The sequence below is a fragment of the Coregonus lavaretus genome (assembly GCF_964263955.1).
Source record: "Coregonus lavaretus genome assembly, chromosome: 6".
NCBI classification, from domain to species: Eukaryota; Metazoa; Chordata; class Actinopteri; order Salmoniformes; family Salmonidae; genus Coregonus; species Coregonus lavaretus.
Genome location: NC_139993.1, coordinates 47,207,552 through 47,226,830, shown reverse-complemented (window position 1 = coordinate 47,226,830; position 19,279 = coordinate 47,207,552). Strand labels below are relative to the sequence as shown.

At 43.2% G+C, this 19,279-nt stretch overlaps 1 protein-coding gene and 1 long non-coding RNA gene across 3 annotated transcripts; one reads left to right on the top strand and one right to left on the bottom strand.

The window, feature by feature from the left end:
- Positions 1–151: 151 nt before the first annotated feature.
- On the top strand, positions 152–1,102 carry LOC311131603. The gene is made up of 5 exons (XR_014613439.1): positions 152–236; positions 321–455; positions 577–723; positions 831–942; positions 1,031–1,102. It is a non-coding gene; the product is annotated as an uncharacterized lncRNA (long non-coding RNA).
- A 1,595-nt stretch (positions 1,103–2,697) lies between these two features.
- Positions 2,698–16,112, bottom strand: LOC311131583 (exocyst complex component 1-like). Of its 2 annotated transcripts, XM_084164646.1 has the most exons (18): positions 15,952–16,112; positions 14,892–15,023; positions 14,550–14,680; positions 14,191–14,350; positions 13,439–13,626; positions 12,787–13,014; positions 12,453–12,695; positions 9,932–10,081; positions 9,488–9,599; positions 7,977–8,021; positions 7,091–7,254; positions 6,827–6,928; positions 6,659–6,741; positions 6,230–6,458; positions 5,946–6,129; positions 5,628–5,827; positions 5,205–5,399; positions 2,698–4,747 (listed from the first exon to the last, which is right to left on the bottom strand). In XM_084164646.1, exons 2-18 carry the CDS (start codon positions 15,013–15,015, stop codon positions 4,595–4,597), a joined length of 2,691 nt encoding a protein of 896 aa, XP_084020772.1. In that variant the 5' UTR covers positions 15,016–15,023; positions 15,952–16,112; the 3' UTR covers positions 2,698–4,594. The 2 variants fall into 2 exon arrangements, with proteins under 2 accessions (XP_084020772.1, XP_084020773.1); XM_084164647.1 differs by lacking the exon at positions 7,977–8,021.
- Between the last annotated feature and the right edge of the window lie 3,167 nt (positions 16,113–19,279).

The following is a 19,279-nucleotide window of genomic DNA, read 5'->3' as shown; positions in this document are numbered from 1 at the left end:
CTTGTCATGTGGCACATAACACCGCCAAAGCTGCAGGAGTGGGATTTTTTAAAGTGAGTTAAGGCCTGATTTATCTTTACATGTAACTTTTTATTTGTATCCTAATTACGTGCATTGACTGAATGTGTTATGATTGATTTATGCATTGCAGGTGTCCGGTTTTGATTTGGAGGATATGGTAGTGGACATCGGTTACTGGTTCAAGGGTAGCACAAATCGGAAAGGATACCTGACAGGTATGCATGTTTGATACTATTAAGTGTAATACTGAAATGCTGAGCTGTAGAAAATATATGATATGGATTTAATGTCTAAAACAGAGTTTTGTGAGCTCCATGAAGCGGAGTACATGGAGGTCCTCCTGCATATCTCGGTCCGTTGGCTAAGCCTTGAACGTTGTGTGACCAGGATCCTGAGGCTGTATGAACCTCTGGCCAGCTACTACAAATCTGCTAGTATGGTCATACATTTTCAATTTCATTATGCAGCAACTACATGGATTGTTAGTCACATACTTGTATTAACGACAACCTCTTGTTTTGTGTTATTTATTGATTGATTCAAGATTAAAATCAGGCCAGGTTCAAGAGACTTGTGCAGACATTCACTGACCCCATGACAGAAGTGTACCTGCTGTTCTTCCAAGCCACCGTACCAACTTTCACTTCTTTCAACTTGCTGCTTCAGAGAGAGCAGTCATCAATATTTTTGTTACATGATGAGGTGGGATTGGATTTTGCTGTTTTTTTCCATTCTGTGTTTCTTGCTGATATCTGCAGGGATCCTCTAAAACAGGTTTCACCTACTATTTTTGTAAATGTCTGTTATAGATGGTGAAATTCGTACGCAAGCTATGTTCCAAGTTTATGGTTCCAGCAGCTCTGCAGTGCCATGAGGAGCCTTGTGAAATTGCCTTTAAAGAAAAGGCAAACCATTTACCAGGTTAGTATTTTACTATTATTATGATCAAACACTGTGATATGTGATATTTAGCCTTGTACCTTATACCGATATGCTGTATCTGTGACAGGAAGAAAGTTGAACATTGGGTTCACAACCAGGGCTAAACTTAACAAATTACTCGACGAGGGTGACATCACACCACAGCAGGTGGATTCATTCCATGAAGCTGTGTTGTGTTTCCTGACAAGTGCTGTGGACTATGCACTTAAGAAGCTGCCACTGGAAGAGCCACTGATCAAGCACGCACAATTTGTAGATGTACGGCAGAGGGCTGAAAGTGACTCTGTTGAAAGGTTAGTTTTTCTCTCTAATTATTGTCTATCATCTTAGCTAAAATACCCTGTGTTTTATGATGAGGTGTGTTCACTCCTAAACTGCACATTATATATTCTTATGTGGCTTCTCCTCAAAGATGTGTATGAACTGCTGCTGGTTGATGACTATATACCTAAAACGTAACAACTTGTAACTCTACTTTCATAAATAGGTTTCCCCATCTCCTCCCATACCATGGGCCAGAGGAGCATGACCTTCTGGGTGAGGAGTTTCTAAATGATCAGACCATGCCAATGATATCCCTGCAGGACGAAACTGAAATGGAAAGCTTCTGGGCTGAAATGGCAACCCGGAAGCATAAGGTAAACATTTTTTCATTTTTTGTCTTTCCTTTTGGCAGGGGTGGCTTGGCTACATCTGTTGCTTAAAATTGTTGCATGCATATATGTGTCATGCATGTTGCAAATTATGCATGTTTTTATCTGAACTTTGCTAATGGATCAACCTACAGTATACTTACAGTATGAATCAATCAAAAATCAAGGTATGTTTTTCCATTGTGTTTTGGTGCATTTTCCATAGGTGACAGGAGCCAAAGAATTCGAGAGGCTTGCTGCCGTCGCCAAGCTTGTCCTGGTGTTGCCCCATGCAAACGCAGATGCTGAGAGGGTGTTTTCAGTTGTGGGACTGAACAAAACCAAGAGAAGACACAGCCTAGCATTGGATGGCACCCGGTCCTCAATAATGACCATAAAGATGGCCAATCTGGAGCCCTGCTTCAAATGGGAGCCCCCCTCCGATATCATCAAGGCCTCCAAGAAGGCCACAGGCCAGTATAACCATGCCGACAGATCATAGACAAGAGGCTCATTTGAGATGAGCCAGGTCTGTGCAGAATCGATCACCGGCGATCACCGCCCAATGCATGCTGGTTAGATTTGTGTCCGACTTGATCCCGACTTTCTCTGACGTCATGCACACGTGGGCAACGATAACCTCATGAGATCAAGGCGGCCGCAGTTCTGAGACGCAGGCAGTGCAATTGCTTTTCACCGACTGCAGGACCCAGGCGGACCCAGGACAAAATCTCACTCCAAGGTTTTTTGAAAAGTTGGCAGGTATGCAACGAGTTCAATACATTTTTAACAAACGAGGACAACTGTGACTGTTTGTATTATTCATAGGCTGTAGTAGTATCATCAACTATAAAATAAAAGTAAAAAAAACATCCAAGCAAAATGGGACATAAAAAAATATATATATATTTGGCAATATGGCATTCTGTTGAAAAGTCACACATGGTTTATCAGAACAAAAAGATTCCCAATGCTTAATTTGGGATGAAGATTCCAGTAGATGACTGATATTCTGTGACTCTCTACAAAGTTAAAGACATCAGTGATCACAGAAGGCTTAAGATTTTTTGAGTAGTGCCATACAAACCAACATTTTAACCTCTTAATTTTGAAGAGTTTATTGTGTACAGGTGATTAGTGTTATAACAAAGAAAAAGTCACACAATTACAATTTAAATAAGAAATCAGTAACATTATGTGATCTCTGTGCAAATATGAACACACACACACACACACACACACACTTTAGTCATTTAGCAGACACTTATCCAGAGCGACTTGCAGGAGCAATTAAAGTGCCTTGCTCAAGGGCAGGTCGGCATATTTTTCTCCTAGTTGGCTCGAGGATTTGAACCAGCAACCTTTCGGTTACTGGCCCAATGCTCTTAACCGTTTGGCTACCTGACGCACGCACACACAACTTTTTGAAAACTGTTCATTCATTAATTCCCTTCCAGACAATTTCAAGTGCAGTTCAATCAATTTCATTCAGTCTACTTCATATTGGCCACACACAGCAACGGCGGATTGATTCCAGTAAATAATGTTTATTTTGTGTGAGGCACTATGAAGCAATAGAGAGCATGTGTAATGTTATTCTGAACAAAAATATAAATGCAACATGTAAAGTGTTATTCCCATGTTTCATGAGCTGAAATAAAAGATCCCAGAAATGTTCCATATGCGCAAAAAGCGTATTTCTCTAAAATGTTGTGCACAAATTTGTTTACATCCCCGTTAGTAAGCATTTCTCCTTTGCCAAGATAATCCATCCAATTGACAGGTGTGGCATATCAAGAAGCTGATTAAACAGCATGATTACACAGGTGCACCTTGTGCTGGGGGACAATAAAAGGCCACTCTAAAATTTGCAGTTTTGTCACACAACACAATGCCACATATGTCTAAAGTTTTGAGGGAGTGTGCAATTGGCATGCTGACTGCAGGAATGTCCACCAGAGCTGTTGCCAGAGAATTGAATGTTTATTTCTCTACCATAAGCTGCCTCCAACATCGTTTTAGAGAATTTTGCAGTACTTCCAACCGCACCACACCAGCCCAGGACCTCCATATCTGGCTTCTTCACCTGCGGGACCATCTGCGTGCTCGTTGTCCTTAACCTGACTATAGTTTGGGGTCGTAACCGACTTCAGTGGGCAAATGCTCACCTTCGATGGTCATTGGCACGCTGGAAAAGTGTGCTCTTCACAGATGAATCCCAGTTTCAACTGTACCGGGCAGATGGCAGCGGTGTGGGTAAGCGGTTTGCTGATGTCAACGTTGTGAACAGAGTGCCCCATGGTGGCGGTGGGGTTACGGTATGGGTAGGCATCAGCTACGGACAACGAACACAATTGCATTCTATCGATGACAATTTCAATGCACAGAGATACCGTGACAAGATCCTGAGGCCCATTGTCGTGCCATTCATCCGCTGCCATCACCTCATGTTTCAGCATGATAATGCATAGCCCCATGTCACCCCTCTGTACACAATTCCTGGAAGCTGAAAATGTCCCAGTTCTTCCATGGCCTGCATACTCACCAGACATGTCACCCATTGAGCATGTTTGGGATGCTCTGGATCAACGTGTACGACAGCATGTTCCAGCAACTTCGCACAGCCATTGAAGAGGAGTTGGACAACATTCCACAGGCCACAATCAACATCCTGATCAACTCTATGCGAAGGAGATGTGTCGCGCTGCATGAGCCACATGGTTGTCACACCAGATACTGACTGGTTTTCTGATCCAAACCCCTATATATATTTTTTAAAGGTATCTGTGACCAACAGATATATATTTTTTAAAGGTATCTGTGACCAACAGATGCATATTTGTATTCTCAGTCATGTGGAATCCATAGATTAGGGCCTAATTAATGTTTTAAATTGACTGATTTCCTTATATGAACTGTAACTCAGTAAAATCTTTGAAATTGTTGCATGTTGCGTTTATATTTTTGTTCAGTATATATACACACATGTATTCTTGCAATTAATGTGATTGAGCAATGCTTGAGAAGTACTCCAACATGTCTCCAATGGTAAACTCCATGGTAATTCCAGACCCAGGGTAGCAACGGCCAATCAAGCCTTCAAAGTGCTTGTACTGACGAATGAACTCATCCTGCATGGAATGCCACACCACCTAGTGGAGGAAATGGGGAATTCATCCAATTATTGTACAAAGAGAACTTACATTTACATTAGTCATTTAGCAGACGCTCTTATCCAGAGCGACTTACAGTTAGTGAGTGCATACATTATTATTATTTTTCATACCCCCGTGGGAATCGAACCCACAACCCTGGCGTTGCAAACGCCATGCTCTACCAACTGAGCTACATCCCCTGCCGGCCATTCCCTCCCCTATCCTAGACGACGCTGGGCCAATTGTGCGCCGCCCCATGGGTCTCCCAGTCGCGGCCGGCTACGACAGAGCCTGGTTTCGAACCAGGATCTCTAGTGGCACAGCTAGCACTGCGATGCAGCGCCTTAGACCACTGCGCCACAATTGATAAACCATTACAACGAATTTACATTACCAGCTGTTAAAGTGTACAAAATATTTGTTATGATAAACTGCTAGACTGTCTGTCTCTCACCTGTAACAGGCTCTCCTCCTCACACATATGCTTGTCCACCTTCTTGTACAGGTTGTCCAGTCCCTTCTTTACCTCCTTGCCGGGGTACTCCTTGATCACTTTACGCAGCTCCTGTTTGTTGAACGCCAGCTGGTAGCTCACCTCATCCTCACGTACGCCCTGGGCCACACGTGCCTCCACTCCCTCAAAGAAGTGCTGCAAAGCATAGACGGGCATACCTGATTAGCTGTGTGCAATGTTTCATTCTATATGTTTCGCATATGTTTAGAGTATGTCTGAAATATCTGACAGTTCTAATGAGTTATATGTATCATACAATGTATAGATTACATACAAACATGAAACTAATTCAATTCAGTGTCTACACCCTTGGCCCACTCCCTCACGACACTAACATTGCCAAGTATAAACCCTCTCTCTCACATTGAGTTTCTCTAGGGGCTGTCCCAGGGAGTTGATGACGTAGGACTGCAGGTGGTCTGTGTACTTGTGTTTTGCCTCTCGTCTCTCTGTCTCCAGGCAGGAGATCTTAAGGTGGGACAGTGTGGAGAAGATGTGGTGGAAGTTCTCCATCATCACCACGTCACGGGGTGTCTTCTGACTCTCAATGGCCACTTTCTCCACTGGAAACACCCCACAGCAAGACCAACACCAATCAGAGCACTGCTTCCCAACCATCATACAGATTAGAAGCCATCCACATGACTTTATTTAACGTGTCCACCAAATCATTAGACCCACCATTCATGAAGACAGCTCTGATGAGCTTGACATACGCCTTGTCCAGATCTCCTCTGCGCTCTGCATTACGGAAGATGGTTTCAGCCAGCTCAGCGAACTCCTCAAACCCAGTGACAAAGGGCAGGATGCCCACCTTGCTCTTCTTAGAGATCTTCACCTCCTCCATCTGTCTAATCTGACCAGACTGAGACAGAAAAATAACTGGTTCACACACACAGCCAACAGTCTTTAACAGTACTAGATACACAGATCCCTAGAAAAATGTTGACGTGAGCTATACTCACAATGCACTTGTCAAAGTTCCTTTTGACGGTGACCAGCACGTTGCCGAGGGTGGTGCTGAGGTAGGAGGCGGGGTCCACATTCTCGGCCGTCCACACGTGGTGACTCATCTTCACCAACATGTACAGGGAGTGGAAGCTGTCAATCTTGTCTCCCAGGGCGATGAGGCTGTTAAGTTCCATCTCAATGCTCTGGAAGATCTTGTTCATCATCAACCGCACCATGTCCTTCCTGAGGAGGCCCAGACAGGTGATAAGACAGAAAGAAAGAGAATATGGTAAAAGTGAAGAGGAGGATAGGCGAGAGGTGGACCATGAAAGATGACATATGGACTTGTAATATTCGTTGCATGTTTAGTGCCCCTAGTACTATTGATGGACGTTAAGAGCATACAGTAAATCTCAGTAAGAAATGAGAAGCTAGCTACTCACTCAGTCGATGATATGAAGTGTCTGTGTTCCCCTGGAGGGGGCTGTCTGGAGGGCACCCCCCCATCCGACTCCTCCACTTCTCCCTGATAGAAAAAACAGTGGTTAATCAAAAGTTATTCATAATCTCACTTGCAAACACTCAGCCAGTCAGATTAGCATGTACTTTACCTGAGCCAGGGTGGGGTGCTGCTGTAGCTTGAAGAACTTGCTGATGAAGTCTTGTTCTGCTAGACAGAGAGGCTCCAGCTCAATAAGAACCTGCTCAAAGATCTACAAAAAGAGAGACACCTAAATCAATTGATCAATATAAATAAACACACAAAACAAACTACGAATCTAAAATGAAAAAGAGATCAACAAAAACCCACAGGTAGTATCTGCACGATAAAGGGGGTAGTGTATGGTGGCTATGGTCCTCTCAGTGACTATCACCTTGTCAAACTTGGTCCTGTCGGCCACATCCAGGTCTGAGGCAGACATGTTGCCCATGTCCAGCAGAGAGGAGGACTGGGAGCGCCTACTGCTGGAGCCCTGCACTGCCAGCTTATTCAGACTGGAGGTGGAGCCTGTAAGCTTCCCAGAGCTGCCATGCAGGCCTGGGGCACCAGAGGGGAAACAGTTGAAAACATGTTCAAACCACAGGCTAAATACTAGTCTGTAGAACACTGCCCTATCCATAGCCCCTGAGACCAAAGCTGCATTCACAGGGACTTATTTTCAAAGCAGAGCAACTGTGCTATTGAAAATAAATAACTTTGTGGCTTCTGAAAAAGTGTGCCACAAAGCGCATGTGAATATGCATCTTTAAAACATGTTAGTTTAGCAGTAATTACACATAACATGAACAGCTGAAGACAATTGAGAGAGAAGAACATATGAAACATTGAAAGGTGTGCTCGGTAGTAATGACCATTTGTAAGAGTTCAAATTAATCTTATTATGGATGTTGGACATTCATTATCAGAGAAACTTGCTGGATATGTTGACCTCAATGTATCCTTTTGTATTGTGAATGAGTATTATCCTATGCCATACATAAAGAATGTACATGCTTATTGATTTTATGTCTGATTGATGTTAGTTTAGGTGCTCTTTAACAAGCGGCCAGTAAAAGGGTCTATAAATGGCAGGTTGGGTGTACTGAGGAAGTCAGTAGAGGAGGAGGGTTCTGAGCGAGGGGAAGGGGGTCCTGGCTGTGCTGCAGTATCAGGGACATAGTAGTGGGGAGCAGGTGGGTAGGGGTGTGGGGGGGGGGGGGGGGGGGGGGGGGGGGGCAAGTTACAGGTGTGCGACTGCGTGACCCAAATGGGATACTTACTTTCCGTTTCCTGTTTGAGAGCACTCTCTTTCCGCGGAAGCGTGGCTGACGGACGGTTAGAATGGCAGGCATCAGAGACAGAGACATGTTAGGCTCATGACATGCAGCATGGGGGCACGTTAAGAGGTCAAAGGTAACAGACTGACATGCGCTACAGAGGCTGACAACCTTTTGGAAAACAAATGTTTTGCTCAGTTTGTTCTCTAGAGGGAAAGGTTAAGACTGAAATTCTTAACTTTAACAGAAAACAGAGCCTTATAATCCTGCCAAACCAAAGCTCTCTAAACAAAAAGGTTGTTTTTCAGAGCATTGAAATATAAATATATTGAGGGCTCAATTCAATTCATATCGCAAAACATTAGCGTTATTGCGCAATTTACATTTAAAGGCAATGTTTCCGAGTTCGTGGAGACTGCATTCACGGTAAACGCATGTCGGCTCAAACAGAAATTACATGTACATTTCAACTGCACTACAACGCAGATCTTCCGCGCTAGGGATTGACTCGAGCCCTTACTTTAATATACAGTACCAGTCAAAAGTTTGGACAAACCTACTCATTCCAGGGTTTTTCTTTATTTTTACACCACTACCTTGTCACAACACAACTGATTGGCTCAAACGCATTAAGAAGGAAATAAATTCTACAAATTAACTTTTAATAAGGCACACCTGTTAATTGAAATGCATTCCAGGTGACTACCTCATGAAGCTGGTTGAGAGAATGCCAAGAGTGTGCAAAGCTGTCAACAAGGCAAAGGGTGACTACTTTGAAGAATCTCAAATATAACATCTCTTTTGATTTGTTTAACACTTCTTTGGTTACTACATGATTCCATATGTGTTATTTCATAGTTTTGATGTCTTCACTATTATTCTACAATGTAGAAAATAGTACAAATAAAGAAAAACCCTTGAATGAGTACGTGTGTCCAAACTTTTGACTGGTACTGTATATCAGTTTACTTTACAGGAAAACTTAAATGAGTGTTTTCATTCTTCTTGTAATGTTTAGGATCTCCAGTTAGTCTTAAAACACTCAATTAGTGTCATACTCTGCAGTCAGAATGAGTAGTAGGGATAATATCAGGCTCTGGTTTATGTGATGGCTTCATACAGTAAGCAGCCAAATAGGGAAATAACATTGAGCAAAACACCAGCTAGCAACACTGAGCAGGACAATGACATCACACAGGGGCATTTCCTAGGCAGTGAAAGGCTATGAAACAGGAGGCAGTATGGCCAGGTAAGTACATGTTTGCTGGAATGAACCATGCAGAAAAAGCTGGTGGTGTTACAAACAGTACAGATTAACATAAACTCAAATATTGAACACAATTACACACACACACACCACAAATACAAACCATACGCAACAACCCAAGGGAAAAACAACTAATTGGCTAAAGGACACCTTAAAACAAACCACACAGCAAACTACAAGGCTACACAGAGAAAAGAAAAGACAAACAATCACACACACATTTTTAAAAACACTCAAGAGGTCTTACCAAACTTATTTCCCTTCCCCTCCTTGGTTGTGCCCGCCATTTTGATCTTCGCCACCTCAAAGAAATCTTTGATTTCTCGTTCATATAATCTGGTCATGTAATCAACATAGGTCTGAAAATGGAGAGAAAATTCAAATTAACATTTGTTTAATTGTCATGAAATGCAGTAAGACGTTATCGTTGTGCTGCTGGTGATGATATAAATAGAGATGTAATAGTGGTGGTGATCATCATAATGATGATAACAGATAGTGGTAACAATGATAACAGATACTGGTAACGATGATAACAGATAGTGGTAACGATAATAACAGATAGTGGTAATGATGATAACAGATAGTGGTAATGATGATAACAGATAGTGGTAATGATGATAACAGATAGTGGTAATGATGATAACAGATAGTGGTAATGATGATGATGTTTCACGACAAAGCCACTCACCCTGGACAGGCCCTCGTACTTCTCTCTCTGGGTGTTCTTGAGCCACTCCATGAGCTTGGCGTAACGCAGCAGGTCCCTGTGTAGGGGGTTGTGTTTAGGCAGGGTCAGCTCTGCCATGTGCTGGGACAGTGTGGCGCTTTGGTCATGGCCCTGGAAACAGGCAGCACAGGGAATTAACAAGGGTTTGACATATAGAGAAACACAAACTCTCCGTTTCACACACAGGCAAAGAAAGACTGACTTTGACCCCCTTGGTCCCTTTAGGGACATCCCCTGCATTCATGGGGATCTGGACATATGTATGCCTAATACACCATTAAAACAGGTGTTAGTAGAAGATTAACCATTTAAAATACTCTTCAGTCCATATCCCAGACCTTAATATTCCAAATCAAATAACTTAATTGACAATCACACGTTTCATTTGTTGCAAAAAGTCCCATATTTACATTTTAAAAAAAACATTTTAGTCATTTAGCAGATGCTCTTATCCAGAGCGACTTACAGTTAGTGAGTGCATACATTTTTCATACTGGCCCCCCGTGGGAAACGAACCCACAACCCTGGCGTTGCAAGCGCCATGCTCTACCAACTGAGCTATCAGTGGGTTTCCTCATATTCTACCATTCTCAGTCTATTTACTTGCTACTGGTGCTGCTACCAAGCATGCAGGTAGAGCAGACAGGCAGAGGTATAATGACATGGCACCCCAGCACAGCACTCTGGCACAGGAAGCACAGTGCAAGAAGAACCAAGCCCTTCAATGAAGGAGGTGGTGGAGGAAGGTCTGAGGCTTTTAGACCCATTGAGATGAAAGAGAGGAGGGTTAGCAATGTAGTCATGAGCAGCACGACCCATGCGGTCAGTAATGCGTTTTCACAAGAAAACACGGGTGTATAGATAAGTAGGAAAGTTCATAGGTTAGAGTGGAGGGGTCAAGGGGGTTGCTGTGAGGGTACTACTCACTGGAAGCGACATACAGGAGGACCTATAGAACTGAGGGATGGTCATTTTGAAGTGACTGAAGTGGTTGAACTACAGAAGTACAGGGACAGAGAGCAGAGCGATCAAAATGGGGTGGTTTAGAGTGAGGCAGAGGCACAGAGTGAAGAACAGGAGGACCAGAGCAGTACAGGAAGAATACAGGACAGAGACAGGAAGAGACAGGATCAGAGGAGACAGAGCTTAACCAGGAAGTGGATGAGGAGGACGGAAAGAGCTGCCTGCCAAAAAGAGGAAAGACTAAAATACTGTAACAAGAAACACATACAGTGCCTTGCAAAAGTATTCATCCCCTTGGCGTTTTTCCTATTTTGTTGCATTACAACCTGTAATTTAATCAGAGGGGCAACAAAGAGACCAAAGATAACCCTGAAGGAGCTGCAAAGCTCCACAGCGGAGATTGGAGTATCTGTCCATAGGACCACTTTAAGCCGTACACTCCACAGAGCTGGGCTTTACGGAAGAGTGGCCAGAAAAATGCCATTGCTTAAAGAACAAAAGAAGCAAACACGTTTGGTGTTCGCCAAAAGGCATGTGGGAGACTTCCCAAACATATGGAAGAAGGTTCTCTGGTCAGATGAGACTAAAATTGAGCTTTTTGGAAAGGAAAACGCTATGTCTGGCGCAAACATAACACCTCTCATCACCCCGAGAACACCATCCGCACAGTGAAGCATGATGGAGGCAGCATCATGCTGTGGGGATGTTTTTCCATCGGCAGGGACTGGGAAACTGGTCAGAATTGAAGGAATGATGGATGGCACTAAATACAGGGAAATTCTTGAGGGAAACCTGTTTCAGCCTTCCAGAGATTTGAGACTGGGACAGAGGTTCACCTTCCAGTAGGACAATTACCCTAAGCATACTGCTAAAGCAACACTTGAGTGGTTTAAGGGGAAACATTTAAATGTCTTGGAATGGCCTAGTCAAAGCCGAGACCTCAATCCAATTGAGAATCTATGGTATGACTTAAAGATTGCTGTACACCAGCGGAACCCATCCAACTTGAAGGAGCTGGAGCAGTTTTGCCTTGAAGAATGGGCAAAAATCCCAGTGGCTAGATGTGCCAAGCTTATTGAGACATACCCCAAGAGACCTGCAGCTGTAATTGCTGCAAAAGGTGGCTCTACAAAGTACTGACTTTGGGGGGGGGGGGGGGGGGGGGTTGAATAGTTATGCACGCTCAACTTTTCTGTATTTTAGTCTTAGTTCTTGTTTGTTTCACAATAAAAAATATTTTTTCATCTTCAAAGTGGTAGGCATGTTGTGTAAATCAAATTATACAAACCCCCAAAAAATCCATTTTAATTCCAGGTTGTAAGGCAACAAAATAGGAAAAATGCCAAGGGGGGTGAATACTTTCGCAAGCCACTGTATACAGTGCTCTGTTATGCCTGGCATCTAGTCATAAATGCTGTTCAGGTCTCTGTGTTTTGAATTTAAATCTGAATAAAAATCTTGAGACCATGTTCAGATTACCTTGTGGACTAGCAAAGTGTTACCGTGGTATGTGGATTACCTGGTGGACGAACACGTTGTTGAGGTGGTTGGTGAGGCGCCGGGCGAAGGTATCTCTGAGCTCAGTGAACAGGTGCTGCTGCTGCTTCACAGCCATCAGTTTCTCATGACCTGGTCTGAGTGCCACGTTCATGCACTGCAGTAGAGCCTCAGAGGCGTTGATACAGGCCTCAATGCCTTTGGAGGAGGAGAGGTCTCCTTCCTGCAGGGCCCTGATGTGTCCCTTCGACAGGTCCATGTAGTTCTGAGGGACAGGCATTCATCATTCAACATCATCTTATTAAACCAAACCAAACCAACTGAAACATGAACCCCATCCTCAACTCCATCCTCACCACCAGGAACTGGATCTCGTCCAGAAGCTTGCCGTTGTTGGTGTTGCTGATCTGGATGAGGCGGTTGCTCTGGGAGATCTGGTCCATCTGCTCCTTGACGCTCTGCAGCATCTCCTCATAGCTGCTCAGCTTGCCCTCGATGGTGTCCACCTCCGACAGAGCCTCATCCAGCAGCTGCATCAGGATGTTCACCTGCTTCTCAGATGCCATGATGGACTGGATGTTGGCCTGGGATTGGGGGGATTATGGGAGGTTGTCAATGTAACCACACTATTCAACCAATCACAATGAACCAAACCCATAGAGATAAATAGAGGACTCATCTTTATATCTGTGCCATTTTAGCGTCTGTGACAGCATGGGCAGCGCCATTGTGGCTACAACCAATAGGAATCCCCACCCAGTTGACTACTATGACTACTTTAAAATGGCGGACACATAGTGGAAGCCCTCAATGGCGCTGACCATACTAAGACAGCCTTTTGGCCACTAGAGGCCTCCATCATTCTCTATGGCAAACCACACTAATGTGCTCAACCATAGATCAACCATAGGACAGTGGTCAGTGTAGTCAGTATATGTCAGGCAACTCAAGTCTATGTTGTAGCCCTGTATCAAGAAGACCCAAGGCTCCATGGCTCTGTCTACTCACCCCATCCAGAACCTGTAGCTCCCTGGAGAGTTTCTCAGCGAAGGCCTCAGCGTTAGAGATGGCGTACTCGCACACCTCCATCATGCCCTCGATGTCTTGCTCCTCACGGGCATTCAACTCCTGGTAGTCATCCAGAGCATCCTCGTCACCCCCTGCGACACTCTGGCTCTCACCACTGGGGACTGACTCTAAACCAGGGACGCAGAGGATGGTTTAACAATGTGCACATCGCATACAGTACAGTACACACACATGAACACAAACAAACAAACATCACCCTTCTATTTGTACAACTATATTATAAAAACACTATATGATACAACAAACTAAACAAAAAGCAGAACAGACTATTATTATTCATACAGTAGCACCCATTCAACAGCCACTCACTCATTAGCCAAAGAAGGCAAACAATACCAACAGCTTTCAAAGATGTGTGAGTCCACTATGAGAATGGTTATTCATCACAGTGAAATCACAATGGCGAGGAAATGGGAAAAGAAGTTAACTGCTACCAACCTTCCGTTTTAGGAAGCTCTGGCCAGTGAGAGTTTGAGAAGAGTAAGAATAAAGACGTGTTAAGCCACACTAAGGTCAACTCACAGGTTACATAGACACTTCAGGTTGAGTTCAGGAGATTGGGAACAGGCAAGAAAGAAGAGTATCATAGATGCAAGGCACAGGGGACAGTGAGGGTCACTTGAAAACACACATGCTTTTGATCCTCTCCCATTGTTAGAGAGCTGTCATACCTTCCAGCAGCTGGGAACTGACATTCACAAACTCCACCTTCTTCCGCAGGTAACGCTGGTTCAGCTTCCAGATGCAGGAGATGAAGGAATTCTTCTCAGCTGTGCTGCTGGCCACCCATCGATACACCTTCTCAAAATGGAGGTCAAACTCTGGGTTCTCCTGAATGACCAGAACAGTAGAGATGTCAAATGTGAATATCAACCAAATTAGCAGGAGGAGGACAAAGCAAAGGAAGAAAGGAAGGGAAAGAAGAATGGCCACAGGGCGTGGAAGAGGAGGAGGAGAGAAAGACAAAGTTATGAGAAATTACATTCAGGCAGTGAGAGGAAGATGAGAAAAATGAATGTCTTTCCCTGACCTTGCTGGCATCTTTTGCATCCACTTCAGCCAGATCCCTCAGTTCCCAGGCCATCTGTCGCTTGTAGAAATCCCCTTTGTCTGACTTCTTCACCTTCACCACCCTCACCTGCACCGGCCTCTCTGTGGTGACTGGGGTACAAACATTTATAATAAAAGGGTGTGAGTGATCTGTGGATCCATTTATAACTAGTATTTTCAGTGAAATCACTGTTCAGAGACATCTGATTCTGATGATAAATCTCCGACAGTGGTTTTCATGTTTTGAATGTGTACATTATTTCACACTGATATGGTGAAATTAGTTGATTTATGTTAGACTTTAACGGCATTTATGCTCCACCTGTGGCACACAGGAAGCAGTTCTTCTTCTTCTTCCCCGCCTTGCAGACGTTGACAATGCTGAGGAGACGCTCATCGTTGGGCGTAAAGATGTCCCTCTGCAGGGCGTGCTTGATGGCTGTCATTGTGGTGACTGTAAAATACATATCAGACAGACTTACGCTGCTTTCAAAACAGCCGGGAACTGGGAAATCTCAGACTTCCAACTTCAGTGCATTCAAGGCAACTGGGAACTTGGGGGAAAAAAATGGAATTTCAAGTCGGGAACTCGGGCCTCTTTCTAGAGCTGTCATGATTTGACCTTGTTTTTTCCCCCTGAGTTCCCAATTGTCTTGAACACACCATTACTGCAATCATAACCTTTATGTGAAAGCAACTAAACATAATTCATTTTTACTGCAGGAAAACACACACCATTGTATTCCTCCCAGGCACAGCCTATGACACTACATTTTTTAAATTTTAGTCATTTAGCAGACGCTGGGCCTTATGAGATACATCCCTGCTGGCCATTCCCTCCCCTAACCTGGACGACGCTGGGCCAATTGTGCGCCGCCCCATGGGTCTCCCTGTCGCGGCCGGCTACGATCTAACACTACACTCACGCCTTAGACCACTTCGCCACTATCATTTACAAGTACAACTAGCTAAGTACCATATTCAAGATGTGTACCATAACATTGTACGACCTTCCTAAAATATATATTAACAAGAACGTCTACACTGTTGACATCACAGTATTGCTGATCAATTGTGCAGTCAAGTAAAGCAACAAAGGTTAGCTAGCATTTACTGTACTATAGCTAGTATCCTAGCTAACATGGTTCTGGGCGTGTCACCACATACTAAACATGCACCACATCACGATGCGAGACCTGACAGCTTTTGTACACAAGTGCAATGTTGTTACCTATACATGTCGTTCTGTAAAGTAAGGACAGTGCCCTTCAGACAGATAGCTAGCTGTCTAGAAATGTATGAACAGCTGCAAAGGCTGGCTAACTGCTAGGCTAACGTTAGCTGGCTAGCTTGGTGTCTTGTCTTACACAGAACACACTTACCTCAAATGGGATGTGAATAGAGAATCTAATGCACTAGAGGATACTCTGCACTTAATCACTGTTTATTTCCATTTAAATATGTTATTTTTTCAATCGCTGTTAAAGGAAAATGGTAAACAATATTTTTCGCCCACTGCCCTGCTGTTTCCTTTTTCCGGGATGGGCTGGACCAGTCACGTGACGCACTACTGATGACGAGTAACAACAACACAGCCTGCCTCTTTCAGTCTGGTCCTTGGTGAAGACTTCCATCCTTCGTGAAGAAACGTAGCTAGTTTTTGAATACATGTCAACATGTTTAGTGTGTAGATTTATTTTTATTTTTAGTGTGTAGGCTGTACGTTTTCTGTAGGTTAAACACACAGGCCTATGTAGTTTACAGACATCAAGGTGAGACTCAATCCCCAGAATATCTAATAATTTTGAGAATTGAGGCCTACTGTAATTAATTTATGTAAATAAGTGGGAATTGTCTACTTTTCCAAGTTATTAGTGAGGTATCACATTAAAGTGGCACAACTTCAAACCTGTATCCCTGATGTCACTCAATTAAAGCACAAAATGTGTGTGTGTCTTTACTGACTGTGGTTGTGTGCTAGTGTGTTCTTCTTCTTCTTCAATGAGGTTTAACGGCGGTTGGCATCTAATTTGTTGCATTACCGCCACCTACTAGACTGGAGTTCAACTCCTTTATCTTTCCTTGAAAAATTAAATAAACCAAAGCAAAGAAATATCCTACCATTAACACTACACTCACACCTTCAACACTACAACTAATAATTAACCCCACCCTTCTCCACTGTTTAAATACACTCACTCCTACCTCATGCCCTCAACCTGAGTTGATGGGACATCACCACTTAACACTCCCTGTAACTCTTCTACTGTCAAGTTTCGCACACCCAAATATCTCTCTGCAGCTGCCACAAACACCTCAATTTTCTTCGATTTGCATTCCATCCCTGTAGTACAATTAAAAACCATTGCTATAAACGCTAAAAATCCAATCTTGCTGAACCATATATCACTTATTGGTTTATCCCTCTGTACTGGTACATCTCTACTACTCATACCATTTCTCTCAGGATCCCTCCCCCTTGACCGATCTTCCTCTACTTTCTTCACTGCCTCTGCATATGACAACTTCTTCTCTACTCTTACCCTGGATACCTCAACCTGCTTCTCTCGCACTGGACATGTTTGATCCCCAGCCCCATGGCTACCCCTACAATTAGCACACACCACCACTTTCCCCACTCCTTTGTCTCATGCCCTTCTGCACACTTCTCACACCTTGGAATATTCCTCCTACACACTGCTGCCACATGCCCATAAGTTTGACACCTGTAAAATCTTAAGGTATTCGGCACATATACTCGCACTGGTGTGCTAGTGTGACTGTTCCTGACTCTATATTGCTGACTGGCATGGACAAGGTGCTAGCTTGTTTGATTTCTGCTGAAATGTTAGAATGACCTTTTCAGGACCAAATGGCCACCACTTCTCACTTTTACAGCCTAGCGGGTGGCAGGTAGCTTAGTGGTTAAGGGCGTTGTGCCAGTAAGCGAAAGGTCGCTGGTTCTAATCCCCGAGCCGACTAGGTGAAAAATATGTCGATGTGCCCTTGAGCAAGGCACTTAACCCTAATTGCTCCTGTAAGTCGCTCTGGATAAGAGCGTCTGCTAAATGACCAATTATTATTATTATAGTCCCTGTGGACATGACACATTTTACATTTTACATCATTTAGCAGACACTCTTATCCAGAGCGACTTACAGTTAGTGAGTGCATACATTTTCATACTGGCCCCCCGTGGGAATCGAACCCACAACCCTGGCGTTGCAAGCGCCATGCTCTACCAACTGAGCTACACCTTACTACGGGACTACGTGACACAACACAACACTTTCTCCTCTCTGCCTACACCTCTGATGAGACTCACACCAGGTCCCAATTTCAATCAAAGAACACCAGGTGGCAACATTAATCTGTTTCCCTACTCACAGCTTTATGTCACTTATAGCCAATTATTTATAATAACAATTGACTTATTAATTATCTATATAATTTCAAATAGCTGGATAAGAATACTGAAATATCTCAAAAACACATGATTTTGTCTCAGTGCCCTGGATACACTAGATGAGCATCATTATACCAAATCAAGTGGGTGCGCTACATCATCTTTAGTTTTGGGAGGATCTGTAAACCCCATCCACATACTGTACATGTCCCTCAGAGACATCTCCATATTCAATCAGTTGTGTGGGTTGGTCAGATTATAGAGATTGTGTAATATAGCGAGGCAGTCCAAAGAGGTTGCTGCTCCACAATTATGTTTTGTTCTGGTTTCTACAAATACACATTTGTGTGTTGTCTCTGTCATTGTATCATCGGTTCCCATTATCAATATTCACAATAACCAAGGTGGTTTAATGTATTCATTTAGTAAAAAAATATATTTGGGATAACTTTGTAATTTGCTGTAATGCTGCTATTAGCCTGTCTTTTTGCTCTTCCACAGTAATTGGTTTAAAGGTTAATTGAACATGTCCTAACCAAAACATAGATGTGTATCCTTATAGCCCCCGACTGTGATCGAATTATTTGCAGTTCTCACATGTTGACCCAGAAGGAGATGTTTACGTCTGTTTGCTTGGTTAAATAGAGAGACAGAGACTAGTATGAAATAGGAGATAACAAGCTTATAGTCCCAGAGGTAGAAGTGTACTTCTTGATATGACGACTGTTTGATACAAGATTATGAATGTTTGTAAACTCCTGAGCTGCATGTGGGAGAGAGGACAAGGATAAAAATATTGATGAACTGTTGTTAATGATTAGTTTATACTATAGAATGGAACACTTCTTTGAAGGGTTTGAATGACCTCTGAACTCTGTCCTGACTTTCTAGTGTGAATTGATCACCCATACTGTAAAGCCAAGAGGCATGGGATGAGTAATTTAAGGTAATGTGTTATACCGAGTTGAGATAGTTTATAATACTGATAATTATGAAGAAGTTTATAATTTGGCAATAGTCATATATGTGATTCGGACCATAATAAGGTAAGAGTGAGAGAGCTAGTCCGGAATGAGGAACACCTGGTGCTAGTCAATGTTGATATTACTTGAATTACTTTATGGGATACAATTAGGTTAAGGTATTATCAGATGTTGTCATTTTAATGTCATTTATTATTTTGAGTTAACAAATAATTGTTTTTGAACACATGAATCACGATGTGAGTCATGTGTCCAAAGGGGGGAAGTACAGCTCGAATTAGGTTTTTTGGTAAATATGCAAATTATATTAAGAATATGAGC

Bases quoted from the DNA above. Each gene is read 5' to 3' on its own strand.
- LOC311131583 (XM_084164646.1), bottom strand. From the start codon at position 15,015: ATGACAGCCATCAAGCACGCCCTGCAGAGGGACATCTTTACGCCCAAC. The intron at 8,022-9,487 runs GTAAGACCTCTT...ACCGTCCGTCAG, and splicing joins GGGGAAGGGAAATAAGTTTG to CCACGCTTCCGCGGAAAGAG. The intron at 7,255-7,976 runs GTAAGTATCCCA...CTGGTGCCCCAG, and splicing joins TCTCAAACAGGAAACGGAAA to GCCTGCATGGCAGCTCTGGG.